This window comes from Engystomops pustulosus, chromosome 9 (genome assembly GCF_040894005.1).
Source record: "Engystomops pustulosus chromosome 9, aEngPut4.maternal, whole genome shotgun sequence".
In the NCBI taxonomy this organism is placed as follows: Eukaryota; Metazoa; Chordata; class Amphibia; order Anura; family Leptodactylidae; genus Engystomops; species Engystomops pustulosus.
In genome coordinates, this window is record NC_092419.1 from 94536954 (window position 1) to 94552795 (window position 15842).

A 15842-nucleotide genomic window follows, 5' to 3' on the forward strand; every position below is an offset into this window, starting at 1 on the left:
AAAAAAAATATTTGACTTTAGTCTAAGCGTTCTGCAACTCTGGAGAGAAGTGGCTGGGGAGTGTTGTGGAGGGGGCAGCGCTTGGCCAGGAGACAGGTTGTCCCCCCCCCCCCCTCCTTTCTAGGAACCCTCCCTCATATGCTGGGGTGCCCCTGGTCCTCGCCTCCCTCACATGCTGGGTGCTCCTAGTCCTCCCCCCGCCTTACATGCTGGTGACACCCCCATTCCTCCCCTGCCTCACATTCTGGGGGCACCCCTGGTCCTCCCCCGCCTCGCATGCTGGGGGGCACCCCTGGTCCTCACATGCTGGGGGGCACCCTTGGTCCTCCTCTGCCTCACATGCTGGGGGGGCACCCTTGGTCCTCCTCTGCCTCACATGCTGGGGGGGCACCCTTGGTCCTCCTCTGCCTCACATGCTGGGGGGCACCCTAGGTCCTCCTCTGCCTCACATGCTGGGGGGCACCCTAGGTCCTCCTCTGCCTCACATGCTGGGGGGGGCACCCTTGGTCCTCCTCTGCCTCACATGCTGGGGGGGGCACCCTTGGTCCTCCTCTGCCTCACATGCTGGGGGGGCACCCTTGGTCCTCCTCTGCCTCACATGCTGGGGGGGCACCCTTGGTCCTCCTTTGCCTCACATGCTGGGGGGGCACCCTTGGTCCTCCTCTGCCTCACATGCTGGGGGGGCACCCTTGGTCCTCCTCTGCCTCACATGCTGGGGGGGCACCCTTGGTCCTCCTCTGCCTCACATGCTGGGGGGGCACCCTTGGTCCTCCCCTGCCTCACATGCTGGGGGGGCACCCTTGGTCCTCCCCCGCCTCACATGCTGGGGGGGCACCCTTGGTCCTCCCCCGCCTCACATGCTGGGGGGGCACCCTTGGTCCTCCCCCGCCTCACATGCTGGGGGGGCACCCTTGGTCCTCCCCCGCCTCACATGCTGGGGGGGCACCCTTGGTCCTCCCCCGCCTCACATGCTGGGCGCAACATAATGCACTTGTGTCTTCACAACTCCTCAGAAGGAAAGGAATGGTTGAAAGTGGATAAATAAAGGTTTAGTTTGAAAAGCCAAGAAGTTATAGTTTGTGTTTGTATGAAAAGTTGTGCAATTCTTTAAAGGGAAGGTAGACATTGATGTGGTCAGGGGTCTACAAAGACACAGGTCATGTGAGAAGGTTTGAGGACCCGTCACTTCTCCTGCATAATCTTCTGACACAAGCGAGGGCACAGTTTGTAGACTAAGCTTGGCCCTTACGCTGTATATTTGGTGTTACTATTCCCCTGTCCTTCCAGAGTTATTCATGATTGGACAGTGTAAGGTCGGGGCTGCACAAGAACGTGGAAACAGACTCGTATGCTGGTCTTATCCTACATACATTATGGGGAGTCCCTGCATCATACAGACATGATGCAAGGACTCCCTGCATGCTGGCCGGTAGGCTAAGAACTGTTAGTTTTGCTGCTGCAGTACAGCTGGCGGCTTTTTAAGGTGGGACCTGAACCTCTCATCTAGTTTTTGGGGTACAGAATGAGGACTGGCATTTCTTGCTCTGTGTGAAGTTTTAATAAGTTTTCGACTTGGTAAAGTTTAACTACAGAATAAGGGAACAAGTTGTGCATTGGTGGGAATCGCACACCTGCCTGGGCTTCCCGCTGATTATGTTATCTTTATAGTGTTGCAGTGACCCTCAAATTTCACACAGACTACAAGGTCCCCTGACGGCCCTTTTCATGATCACCAGGAAGCCGCCATCTTTATAACTGCGCCATATTGTCACAAGATGACACTTTCCTTTCAGATGAGCGTTCATATAAAAGCCTCAACTCTTCATTGTGGCTTCTGAATGGGGGTCTCAAGCATTGGGGGTGCACTCCCTCATGTGCATATGTTCCAGCTGGGGGAAGGACAGGTCTATTGGTCTTTCCCATGAGATCCAAGGGATGCAGGAATATTCTAGATGATACACAATCCTGGAGATTTTACTGGATTATTTGGTTCCTTATGTGATCCCGTTTGAAGATGTGGACTGAATTGATGGCAAAATTTTGTCAGAACTTGGTCTTCTGTATTGTGGGGGTGTCCACCCTTGAGTTACCCAAGATTTGGTGTGATGGGTCGTCCTCTGCCACCATCCCTGATGACCTTTCCTCTTGGATGTTGTCCGCACTTCATGGTTTCCAGGTAACTGGACCACAATTTGGGCGGCTCCTGGTGATGAGTTGTGACCCAAAATCTTGTATAAAAACTCCTATGAATAGGACCTGTATGAGAGTGACCTGCCGCCTCAGAGATCTGACAATATGGAAGAACAGACAAGTCTCCCATCAGTGCCCGGTCCTGCTCCATGTCACATTTACATTGTAGGTGCAGAATCCAGACTGCACATGTCGCGATAACGCATTGCACAGTCCTAGTGTCCAGTAAGACGCTGTTCACACTTGTGTTAGATCCTCTGCAATTAGTTATGTTAAACATGGAGCCACTACTACAGTGACTGGTCAGAATAGGAATATAATTGGGCATCGCACACATGCTGGTGCATAGGGGTTCGTTCACACTGTGCATTTAGAAACGCACTTAGCAGCTGGGGGCAGATTTTTTTTATTGTTTTAATCTCTTCTGCCGCTATTCTATTTATTTAAAAAAGGGTTTTATTTGCAAAACGGTGAAATAAACGCACGGTGTGAGCCCGGCATAAAACAGGCCTGCTAACATGGCGGCTTGTGGGATACTCGGACTCTACAGCGCCGGGTTATAACCCTGACTGAATACCGCAGGAGCTCCCTGACCCCTGTACACACTGTACATAACAAGACAGGGAGAGCCGTGCAGGTCACGTGACTCGCCCAAGTATGTCCCCGCCCACTTCCCGACATGCCCCGCTCTCACACAGTCAGCTGATTGGGGAAGTTCGGATGAGTCTGGGTGTTGTACTGTGTCAGTGCGGGACCCGGAGCCATGCAGGTGAGAGCCCCCTGCCCCATGTACCAGCCTGTTATACCCTGCACGGCGGCCACAACCCGAACCCTTACCGTAAAGTACAGCGACGCAAGTGCTGGAAACTACAACTCCCAGCATGACTTGCGGGTGCAGTGCATCCTATAACTCCTTCCCCGGGGAAAATGGGCATCTCTCTTTTACTCCTACTGCTGCATCCAGTGCAATGTCTAGGAGTGCCCACCCACAATGTATCAGCCCCAGTACACACCTGCACTAACAGCGCCTGCCATAGTACTGCATGAAATCTGCGGGACACCTCATACTTCCTATGTAATATTCCATGCCTTGTACTGGGAAGCTGGAAACAAAATCCCACATTCCCCTTATTCTTGGGTCACAGAAATGCCAAACGTATATAGTTTTGTTTAAACTATTGTCTAAAGCTTTTCACACTTTGGTGTATGAATCTGCGTAAGGTGTCATTTTTTTAAAGTGTCGAGTTGGCGTTTTCATCGATCTATTGGGGACAACAATTTGATAAAAAATTTTATTGGATGCAAAATGGCAAAAATTGTGACAATTACCAAATGGAATAGTTATCTTTATATTATTATGATGGATGTGGGACGTGTGGACACTCAACATGTTAGTCATCTAGTTTACATGATTATACATGTAAAGGAATGATTTGAATTTTTCCCGATTTTAAAAAGCAAAACATTTCCAACTATGCCTTTAAAGGGAACCTGTCACCATGAATGTCATTTTTAGGTGGTGACAGGTCCCAGCAGCCTGTGCTATGCTGATTTTTTTTAAAAATGCCTTTTGTCAGTATTCTGAATCAGTTCAGTACATTACATAAGTTTCATTCACATTACTTGGCTCCATGCAAGTAGAGTGTGGTGAGTCCCTGTTGCAGCCTGTGTCTCCTCATACATTCTTCTTCTCCTCCACACCATCCCCATCTCTCCCCTGCGTGCTCAATACACATGACAGGAAGGGGAAGGGATGAGGAGATTGACACAGCACACACAGACTGCGGCTGTCCCTTCCCTAGGACTCACCACACACTGATGGAAGGGAGCCAGGTAATGTGAAATAAAGTCTTATAAAGTACTGAAATGATTTAAACCGCTGACAAAGACATTTTTAAAATCAGCAGGAACCTGTCACAAATAACATTCCTGGTGAAACGTTCCCTTTAACTCCCTGTATTTCCGCTTCTGTAGACCACAGAACCACATGCCTGATGCCAGCTAAAAGATAAAATTCTTAGTTTTTATATGAAACCAGCAGCATGTTTCTAGGTACTACCAAGTCCAAGATAGAGATGTCTCATGTTACTTTCCCCCTGCAGCCTCTAAACTTGTCTCATCTCAGATGAATATGACTCATCTCTGCCCATTATCACATGAGTTTGAAGGAAATGTTCTATATGTAAATTGTTGTAAATTGCATTGTTATTGGATTTTATCTGTACTTTATATTGGGGTTCTTATTCCTACTTCACTTCCTCATCCATTCAAGGTCAAGGTTGTTGTTGTTGATCGCTAGTCTTCGCAATGAATAGACTGGTAGTGGCCACATCAGGTGACAGACGGCCTATTGCAGGATAACGGACTGATCCTTATCTGTATAGTTCTAGTCTTTGCTGCAGAAGCCCCTGTACTCCTCATTTCATGTCAATTTCCATGATGCTTTCTTCTATTAACAGCGCCCCACCTGACTATGGGTAGCAGGTGGTATTGCAGCTTAGCTACAGTCATCACTATATATAGGCACCTGGTCAGGTATGGAAGAAGGTGCCATACTTTTTTTGGCATTTAGGATGGCTCATAAATTTCATAATCAAATATTGCATGTAATAGAATACAGCACAGAGTGTGGCTATGAGTATGCTGTATTCACGAGCAGAGCCACGCTTGTGAATTCAGCAGACTCATAAGTATCAGGCTGCTGTATTTTGAGTTGGTTTTGTGCTTCTGAGGATAATAGTGTATACTTGGAACCGTTCTACTTTACTAAGTATGAGAGATTATTATATAGGAATTAAAGGGGTTGTCTACTTTAAGCACAATCAAGCAAAAAATGTATATTGTTTGTGCCATGAAAAGTTATAACATTTTCCAATATACTTTGTGCATCAATTCTTCACTCTGTATCAATTTCTAGATCTCTGCTTGCTGTCATGCAACAGGAAGCTTCATTGTTCCCTTTCTGTAGATAAACACCAGTCATGTGATATCACATAGATGCACTCAGTTTAATCAGATCTGTGTGATGCAACGAGCCGCGCACCTGTGTGACATCACATGACCTTGGACCGGTTTATCTACAGGAAGTGGACAATGAAGCTTCCTATTGCATGACAGCAAGCAGAGATCTAGAAATTGATACAGAGTGAAGAATTGATGCACAAAGTATATTGGAAAGTGCTATAACTTTTCATGGCACAAACAATATCAATTATTTGCTCGAATTTGCTTAAAGTGGACAATTCCTTTAACTGCTAGACCCCGTTACTTGGCGTCGCTTTGTTTTTCCTGACTTTGTAGTTCAAAAATCTATGAAGCGCTTTTACTTTTGTGGCTTTGACCCGACAATTTTATTCACACAATTTCTCCTTTCTTCCTCCTCAGATGTATTTCGTCTTCTCGGAGCAGGTGACCTTGTTGTTTGACTTCTGGTCGGTCCAGACCCTGGCAGGTAGGAGATGCCGTTCCTAATATTGAGGACACAAGCGCAGCGGGCAGGACCTTCTCCTAATGTCAGACGTGATTACCCGTGGCGCTTGCGTTGCAGATATTTGGAAGTACATCTGTGATTGGGCCAAGGCCCTCCCCCAGTGCCACGTTTGACCACGCCCTAAATGTTTGCAACTGGAAACGGGCAACAACGTGAACAATCCAAAATTCCCAAACGGAACCATTTAGGTGCTTGTATTGTGTTTCTGAACACATCATATGAATGCTCTCAGGCTGCAGTCACACGTGGCGTTTACTTTGCACTTTGAAACGTAATACAGCAGCGGAGGTTCACAGCTTTTAACATTTGTGTTTGCAAAACACAATGTTAACATATATGTTACAATGATGTCAACAAAATGTACACATTAACACATGTTAATATTTCATTAACACAATGTTAACATTGGGTTATGTAAACGCAAATGTCAACAGCAATGAAGTAGGAGTGAAGAATAAAAATCTTCTCAGCTGTTGTATTGCGTTACCAAACGCAGTGTAAACGCCTTGTGTGAACGCAGCCTTAGTGTGGCTGCAGTATCAGAGATTTAACTAGTGGGTTCCAGGAGAAGAGCCATGTATCATGTGGGCGATCTCTCACCCTGTATGAGCTCCACCTCGTTTTTCCCACTGTTCTCTCCAAACGACACCTCCCCTTTATCCTTTGGGACGGTATGATCATGGGGATACCAAAATTTGTCATTGTCGTCATGCTTTTTTTGCATCACATACAGACTTTTCCGACTGTCACATCTACGGATCATCCTTCCCCTTCTTACATCAATCCGTCGCTACAAAAATCGTCTTTTGTTTGGCCCAGGAGCCATATGCAAATGATGCCTGTGACAGGATCTTTTGGATTCTTGTAATCCGTCCCCCAGGCTGTCTGGATACACCCTCCCGCTCCTCTGCTTACCATAGTCACGCCCCAAATACCTGGCAAATTCCACCCTCTGATCCGCCACTCATTGGTAAGTTGTTGTCACAGGCGACTCTGTGTAAACAAAGCACATGGGCGGTGCAGGATAGGAGGGAGAATCGAGGAGAAGACCGACATCCAGGGTGCAAGAGCAGAAGTGAGAGGAGTGAAGGGGCGGATAGTGAAAGGAGGCGAGGGGAGATCCTGGACGGACTCCTCATGACTAAGGATGTAGTCACACGGTGCGTTTCTAAATGCATTTTTGCTTCTTTACCCTGTTTGAATCCATTTTTCTTAATTTCTGGAAGTGTAAGCAGCTGTGTTAAGACCTTCACAGCTACTTACACTTGGAGAAAGGAAGAAAGACTGATTCAAACAAGCATTTAAAAACGCCCCGAGAACGCACCCCTGCTGAGATGAGTTATTTGTTGTGAGTGGACAACCCCCTTAAAGGGAACCTGTCACCAGGGACCTAATTTTCACTAGAGACAGGTTGCAGAAGCCCTTCACACCAGCAGTGCAAATCTGCCTTTCTGCAATTTCTAAGCATTTGCATTACAGTATAATTGTGTGTTATAACTTACCTTGCTCCCTGACAAAATCCTGGAGTAGTCACAGGGGCTGGGCTTGATTTGCATTTCAAAAAACAACATGTGGCTTGTCTGTGTTACTCACTCCTCAGATCTCAGCCCCCACCTTTGTGCTCCTGTACAGCTCCACCTCCTGATCCTTCTCAGAGGTCACAGCCTGGTCAGCCTGACATCAGTGGGGCAGGGACAAACTGTACAGGAGCACAAACATGGAGGCTGCCTGCAACTCAGACAAGTCACATGTTGTTTTTTTGAAATGCATACAAACCAAAGCCCAACCCCTGTGACTACCCCAGGATTTGGTCAGGATGCAAGAGTAAGTTATAACACACAATTATATTGTAATGCAAATGCTTAGATTTCTGTCAGACTTTGTATGATAAATGTGGTGCACGGTCCGACTGAGCAGCGGAACGTCCATTTCAGTGCCGAAAGTGCAGCCGCGACACAAAAGGGTCACATGTGGCACATATGTGGTATGGACGCTTTGCACATAAAAGAACGTACAAGAGTCTGACCAGGGCCGGCTCCAGGTCTTAGTGGGCCCCTGGGCGACAGAGCCTTAGTGGGCCCCTCCGTGGGCCGCCCTCCAGTGGCCACACTGCCCCCCCCTCCCCTGCGGACACACTGACCCCCTCACCCCCCTGCGGACACACTGACCCCCCTCACCCCCCTGCGGACACACTGACCCCCTCACCCCCCTGCGGACACACTGAACCCCCTCTCCCCCTACGGACACACTGAACCCCCCCCCCTCCACCTGCGGACACACTGACCCCACCTCCGGACACACTGAACCCCCCCTGCCGACACACAGACCCCCCCCCTCTCCCTCCGGACACACTGAACCCCCCCTCCGGACACACTGAACTCCCCCCTGCTGACACAATGACCTCCCTGATGACACACTGACCCCCACCCTCTCCCTGCAGACACACTGAACCCCCTCCCCTCCGGGAAAGAAAATAAAAAAAAAGAATTCACCTTTCCTGGTTCCCCCGGCGCAGCGCCTGCAGCTGTCTTCGTCCAGGGCCTCCCGTACGCGCCGGCTCTAAAGCCGGCACACATGATCCAGTGACGTCATCATGTGCGCCGGCTTCAGAGCCGTCGCATACCCTGCGGAGCGCCGCATCGTGGGAACCGGGACAGGTGAGTTTTAGATTCTGCCTCTATGCTGCGCTCCCCACCAGCGCAGCATAGAGGCAGAAAAGCGATCGATCCGGATGGTGATCAATTGTACCAGTGTCTTATAACGACACTGGTACAATTGATCCGGGGGCCCGAGTGGGCGCCTCCAGTACCCCGGGGCCCCGGCACTTGCCCAGCTTGGCCGGGTGCTAGCGCCGGGCCTGAGTCTGACAATAAATTTGTGCACGGCCCTTAGTAAATGTGCCCTAATAAGTCGCTATCAGTCAAACAGTTAAATACTTGTGGCTGCGTCTTATGATTTCTTATCACTTCCTCTTTCTTTTCATATGAATTTCCACTTTTGCTATAAACTAATATTCGTTAATAGTTTTGGGTTAGGTTCATATTGTGAAAAACTTGGCCTTAAAGGGATTTTCCTGGTTTGAGATATTGGTGACTTATCCATGAGATGATGGGACTGCAGCGGAGCTTCTACTATTATTGATAATAAGTGGATGATACAAAAGATACAGAACAAATGATCCGTTACTAACAGCTGATCCACCTTATACACATATTCTATATCACAGAAGAGACGGGGTGTCCATACACATAGACCCAAAATGAAACATTTAAACAGAACCTGTCGTACAAATTACCCACCCAAAATAAATACTAGTTAACAACTATGGTTATAAAGCATTGCCCTTATTCCTAATGGTTCCTCTCCGTGGCTGCAATGTTACAAATATCAGTTTGTAAACTTCTATTCAAATCCCCTGATTCCAATATAAAATAACCATGCGGGTGCTGTATATGAATAACTATGGGGGGACTGCATATAAATAACTATGGGGGGGGCTATATATAAATAACTATGGGGGGGGGGGGCTGTATATAAATAACTATGGGGGGGGCTGTATATAAATAACTATGGGGGGGCTGTATATAAATAACTATGGGGGGGCTGTATATGAATAACTATGGGGGAGGCTGTATATGAATAACTATGGGGGAGGCTGTATATAAATAACTATGGGGGGGCTGTATATGAATAACTATGGGGGAGGCTGTATATGAATAACTATGGGGGGGCTGTATATAAATAACTATGGGGGGGCTGTATATGAATAACTATGGGGGGGCTGTATATGAATAACTATGGGGGAGGCTGTATATGAATAACTATGGGGGAGGCTGTATATAAATAACTATGGGGGGGCTGTATATAAATAACTATGGGGGGGCTGTATATAAATAACTGTGGGGGGGGCTGTATATAAATAACTGTGGGGGGGGGCTGTATATAAATAACTGTGGGGGGGGCTGTATATAAATAACTATGGGGGGGGCTGTATATAAATAACTATGGCGGGGCTGTATATGAATAACTATGGGGGAGGCTGTATATAAATAACTATGGGGGGGCTGTATATGAATAACTATGGGGGGGCTGCATATAAATAACTATGGGGGGGGGCTGTATATAAATAACTATGGGGGGGCTGTATATAAATAACTATGGGGGGGCTGTATATAAATAACTGTGGGGGGGGCTGTATATAAATAACTGTGGGGGGGGGCTGTATATAAATAACTGTGGGGGGGGCTGTATATAAATTACTATGGGGGGGCTGCATATGAATAACTATGGGGGGGGCTGTATATAAATAACTATGGGGGAGCTGTATATAAATAACTATGGGGGAGCTGTATATAAATAACTATGGGGGAGCTGTATATAAATAACTATGGGGGGGCTGTATATAAATAACTATGGGTGGGGCTGTTTATAAATAACTATGGGGGGGCTGTATATTAATAACTATGGGGGGTCTGTATATAAATAACTATGGTTGGGCCTGTTTGGGATGATAAACTTGATGAAATATTTTAGGGAACAGGAGACTGAACTCTTAAAAATTCAGAAACTAAAACAGTGACCAACTGAGGTTCTGCCGCCCAGGGGTCTACTGAGACCTGGAGCCGACCCTAAGTGGAGTAGGAGCACCTTGTCTCAATGATATGTTTGAATGCACCCTGAGTGAGTCCAATTTATGGGTTACTTGCATTGCCCCGCCTCCTTGTTCCTGATTGACAGGTCTCATGCTATGACATGCTGCTATGTGAAAAATTGAGAGATCACTCTGTTACATCATTGACCACTTCATGGCTTTTGACTATGGTGACATATCTAAGGTCCTGTTACATTGACAACCCTGTGTATGTATCTGATCACATGAGACCACAGCAGCCTCCATGGAAGATGGGGAGGAGTAGACGTCAATGGAGGCTGCTGTGAATTCATGTGATCAGATACATTCATGGGGTAGACATTGCAAATGTAAATGGGTAAAGGACCTTACATTACATCACCCTGGTCACATTACATTAAAGGGAACCTGTCACCAGGGACCTCATTTTCACTAAAGACAGGTTGCAAAAGATTAATACACCTGCATTGCACATCTGCCTTTCTGCCTTTTCTTAGCATTTGCTTTACAATATAATTGTGTGTTATAACTTACCTTGCATCCTGCCAAAATCCTGGGGTAGTCACAGGGGTTGGACTTTGGTTTGGATGTATTTAAAAAAACAACATGTGGCTTGTCTGTGTTACTCCCGCCTCAGAGCTTGGCCCCCACCTTTGTGCTCCTTTACAGCTCCACCTCCTGCTCCTTCTCAGAGGTCACAGCCTGGTGAGTCGTATTTGCCTGACATGAGTCATGTTTAGAAGCTACAAGAAACTTTGCTTCAGGTGGCCATATCTTCAGTTTTATAGTGCTGGGGAATATGTGGTGTCATGTTAAATATAAGAATATCTTCATTGTATCTCTGGTTCTGTAGCTCACAGAACCACAAGCCTCATATGAAGATGAGATCCTTATCTTAAATAATAATAATAATTCTTTATATAGCGCCTACAGATTATGCAGCGCTGCACAGAGCTTGGTCCCTAAATATGACACAAATTCATGATTCTAGGTGGTATAAAACTGAAGACAGAGACGTCTGCAGTGACATTTCCCTGCAGTGACTCGTTTTAGGCAAAATGTGACTCTTCTCTGCTCATTTTCACATGACTGGAGGAGATTTTTTTTATAGGTGAGCCTTCTCGTTAAAGAGGGAGTCTTATAAAGGACATTTCATACTCTACCTGAGAGGGCGAGTAGTTTAGTCAGGTAAAAGGTGTCAACAGGTTCAGATTAAATCCCCTTCCCGTGCATATAACCTAGACGGACAGACACACAAAACTGATTTTGCAGGAAGAGCTGAGCGGTCCTGGCGTTCACATTTGGCTGTGTGTCCTGGACCTATTGCTAGATTAGTGGCCAAACAGCCAATCCGGCAAATTGAGACCTGGTGCCCTTGGCCAATCACAGCCGGGGAGTCAATTCACCTTATTGGCTGTTCGACCGCCAATAGGTCTTGCAGCCGAACTCCAGGTCCGGTCTTCTATGTGTCCGGGATCGGGTGTGAGATGAGTAATGTTTTGGGGGTTTCGGTGTATTACTCCTGTGATTTTTCGTGTTCCCCCCTCCAGGTCTCATGCTCTCCTTCGTGGTGGTCTTGCTCCTCACCGTTCTCTACGAACTTTCAAAAGTGTGGAAATCCAACCTTCTCAGCCGGGTTATCCGGACGATACCAGTGACACCAGACGCTGCCCCTTACGCCCCACTCACCTCTGACACGGAGGCGAACCTGCCTGCGACCTCTGACCCTGGACACACCCATGATCCCTTGTTTCCGGGGGAGGACTCTGTTCCTCCTGTGCAGATCTCTTCTTCCTCTACGTGTCGGTAAGTGCCGGGGGTTTGGACCCCTCCAGTTCTGCATCCCCTCCCCCACTCACTGCTCTCTCTACACACAGGTGGTGGTTCCTACACTCCTCGGTCGCCCTCCTGCACACGGCCCAGGTTTTCCTCGGATACGTCTTGATGTTGTGTGTCATGTCCTACAACGCCACCATCTTCATCGCTGTGATTATCGGCTCTGCCCTCGGATACTATGTGGCCTTCCCTCTAATCACCAGATACCCAAAGCCTCACGATTTATAGGGGGCTCCCGGAGAATGAGCCCCACGTCTTCCAGACACTGACGGACAGCTGTAGGGGCACACGCTGGGGTAACGTGGGGTCTTCTCCCACTCTGACCGGTATAACCAGTTAGTGTGGGGTTTGGTTCTGATTGTGAGCTCTAATACCACGGTTCGGTGGCCTTATATTTTTAGTGTTTTATGGCTCAATTCTATAACTTTTTTACTGTTTTTATGATGCAGATGTAAATATTCATGTTCCTCGATAAATACAGACAATATCTTGTATCCTGGAGCCGTTGGGATCCATTCCCGGAATAATGAAGAAAACTTCCCAAATATCTTCTTTTTGAAGAATCTGTTTCAGATTTTAATTCTAAATCCAAAGCTGCTGCTATGGGGCGAGGCTGCTGGCGCCTGTATTACACATCGATGGCTGCTGCATGTAGAGCCGCAGTACACCCAGGTGGCCAGATATGTCTTACTCCATCACAAAAAATAGAGGATTTTGGGAATGTTTTCTTTGGGTTATTTTCACATTGCTGCTGCCTCTACAATTAAATTCCTTAAAGGGATTGTCCACTTTCAGCAAATATGTGATACTGTTAGTGTAAGGAAAAGTTCTACAATTTCCCAATATACTTTCTGTATCCATTCTTGTGGATAAACACCAGTCATGTGATTTCACACAGGTGCACTACTCGTTATATCGCTGGTCATGTGATTTCACACAGGTGCACTACTCGTTATATCGCTGGTCATGTGATTTCACACAGGTGCACTACTCGTTATATCGCTGGTCATGTGATTTCACACAGGTGCACGGCTCGTTATATCGCTGGTCATGTGATTTCACACAGGTGCACGGCTCGTTATATCCCTGGTCATGTCGCATCGGTGCACGGTTCATCACCTAGGATGTTTCCTTGAATATTCTGTCATTGCTTAAGGCTACGACTAAGTGCAAAGGACCCATTGGTCCGAAATTCACACCGGGTAATCAAAGCTGTATCACGTGACAATGAACACAATGAGCCTGTGAGACATCACATGGCCAGGGATATAATGAGCCATGCACCTGTGTGACATCACATGACCAGGGAACTGCGTTTATCCACAGGAAGTAAACAGTAAAGCTTCCTATAAAAATGTTAGGAGGCTGAGATCTAGAAAACTTTGAGAATTTGATAAAGAAAGTATATTGGGAAACTTAATTGATTTTGAAGTATTATAAATTTTTTCAAAAATTGACAACCCCTTTAAGAATTTTCTTTTTGGAGGGGTCTACAGTTCTGTACAAAGCAATGTATCTCCATGGTAACAGTCATCCAACAATCCCTGTGTAGTCTGATGCTGCATCCTAGTATCTTTCCCTCCTCTGCCCTCATGGTAACAGGGTAGAGGTACAGATCCTGTGTAGTCTTTCCCTCCTCTGCCCTCATGGTAACAGGGTAGAGGTACAGATCCTGTGTAGTCTTTCCCTCCTCTGCCCTCATGGTAACAGGGTAGAGGTACAGATCCTGTGTAGTCGCTCTTCTACGTCGGCTGCTATCATGGAAATGCAGGAGCTGCAGACCCAAAATCTATTTGTAATGATTAATTTGTTTTACTTGTAGCATTCTGTGTAGTGAGCGTCCCATCCTCTCGGCTCCGGTACCAGTACATGTATTTATCTAACACTTTGCACTGGATGGATACGCGTGCCTCTCTCAATGGAGAAGTTCTCCCTCCATGAATCCACACAGAAAATGTGTCACACGACCTTCATATTTCTTATAATAAAAGGTTTTATTTATTATTAATTAGAAGCTTTTTTCCTTATTTCTTTAAAACATTTAAAAGTTTTAATAAAATATATTTAAAAGAGGAAAATCCGCAGGTGTGGATCCGGATAGAAGGCACTGCTCGGCTTAGGACGTGGTGTGTGAGTGCTCCCCTAGGGTCAGTGACCCCCTCCGGTTACGGAATGGGCGCTCTGATTACCTGTGCAATGCTACACACAGGAACCAATAAAGATTTAGGAGGTAAGTGGTTGTGCTATAGGAATAACCCTTCCTCTGGAATGACTTATCTGCCACATTTTGGCAAATGTAACATATGTGATCCTTCCACCAGGGGGAGACACTGACGTTGGGGTTAGTGTTTATACGGGAAGTGAAGGTGGCAGTAATGGTGTAAGCTCTAGGACTCTGATCACCGGGAGGGTGGAAGTGAGATTTAGTGACTTGGTGAATCTATTGGCGTGACAGGACATTATAGAGCAGAGGTGCGACTGTGCTGGTGAATATTGAATACTTCCTCAAAAGAAAAGGGGGGAAAAAAAATAAAGCAAAAATAGCGTCCCTGGCACAGCAGAGAGTAGCAGAGCCAAAAAGCATTTAAATAAGTAGTTCTGTGCCCAGGAAGGAGAGCGTGGCGCTGCCCTCCAGAGAAGTTCATATACAAGCTCAGTCCCATGTTACCGGTCCTCAGAATTGGGTGATCACCTCATCGCGCTTGCGTGGAGCGGGTACAGGGATTTCTCTGTAGCCTTCTGCGTCCTCTTCTTCCTCGCTGAGGGGTGACTGGAAGCCGCTATCATCGGGTGTGGTGTGCACTGTGTGTGTATCGGGAGACAGCAGTGGCGGCGGCGGTGCTTGGCTTTCTTCTGTAGGGGTGACAAGGGAAGAGGTTTCCTCATGGCTTCCATGTACTGCCTGCTCTTCTGCTTCGGTTTCGTTGTGTTCAGCACTCGCACGTTCCAACACCAATTTAACCAGTTGCTGTGCCGCCAATGAGCTCTCCCGGGCTTGGTGTTGTTGCTCCTCATCTACATGGTCGCTGGTCTCCTCCTCAATATCTTCAGGCCCACGATGACCTAAGACGTCTGTAACATTGTCATGTTCTTCTATCTGCTCATCCTCCGGAGTTGCCTCTACACGTTGAACATCTTGCACATGGTCCTGAGAGGGCATCTCCTCTACGTGACTATGATCCACCTCATCTTCACAAGTCTCATGAGGTGAAACGTGCATTTCGGTTTCTGGCTCGGCAGGTTTCACTTGCTCTGTTTGGGAATGGTTCACATTGGTTGCCTCTTCTTGGGGTGTTTCTTGAGAAGATCCGTCTGCAAAGTCCGTAACTGGAACTTCCACATTAAATTCTTTGACTAGCATGCTACGGATGGCGTGGACATCGCTGGAGCCCGGTTCCTCAGGGATGTCTTCATTAGCTGGTGCCTCCTGACATGATTCTAAGTATTCGGGTGCCTCATCATCTTGTATGATGGAAACCACTTGGCGAGATCTGCCGTGCCGATCCCCAGCGTGGTCATTGCTATAGTCATCAGTCCAGTTTATGGGAGGCCCCTCGCCAAGAAGATGGAGGTTGGGGTCACTGTTGTGCATCACCATACTGTCCCGGTACAAGTTGTGTTTGCGCTGGGTGGCGGCGTCCTTCACCGCTGAAAATGATGAAAGATGCAAACAATTTAGTAAATAATACAGTTCCA

At 47.0% G+C, this 15842-nt stretch overlaps 2 protein-coding genes across 5 annotated transcripts in view; one reads left to right on the forward strand and one right to left on the reverse strand.

The window, feature by feature from the left end:
- Positions 1-2853: 2853 nt before the first annotated feature.
- Positions 2854-14154, forward strand: SLC31A2 (solute carrier family 31 member 2). 2 transcript variants are annotated; one of them, XR_011849686.1, is made up of 5 exons: positions 2854-2959; positions 5575-5641; positions 11861-12116; positions 12188-13755; positions 13864-14154. XR_011849686.1 is itself a non-coding variant. In XM_072123866.1 (4 exons), the coding sequence occupies exons 1-4, from the start codon at positions 2954-2956 to the stop codon at positions 12372-12374; spliced, it is 516 nt and encodes a 171-aa protein (XP_071979967.1). In that variant the 5' UTR covers positions 2854-2953; the 3' UTR covers positions 12375-14154. The 2 variants fall into 2 exon arrangements, 1 of the variants encoding a protein (XP_071979967.1); XM_072123866.1 differs by having other exon boundaries at positions 12188-14154.
- Positions 14120-15842, reverse strand: part of LOC140077022 (protein Niban 2-like) — a 45307-nt gene continuing 43584 nt past the window's right edge. For all 3 annotated transcript variants that reach the window (XM_072123865.1, XM_072123864.1, XM_072123863.1), the window contains exon 15: positions 14120-15794. In XM_072123865.1, the coding sequence (XP_071979966.1) occupies positions 14821-15794 (974 nt within the window). In that variant the 3' untranslated portion in view covers positions 14120-14820. The remainder of the gene's footprint in view (positions 15795-15842) is intronic.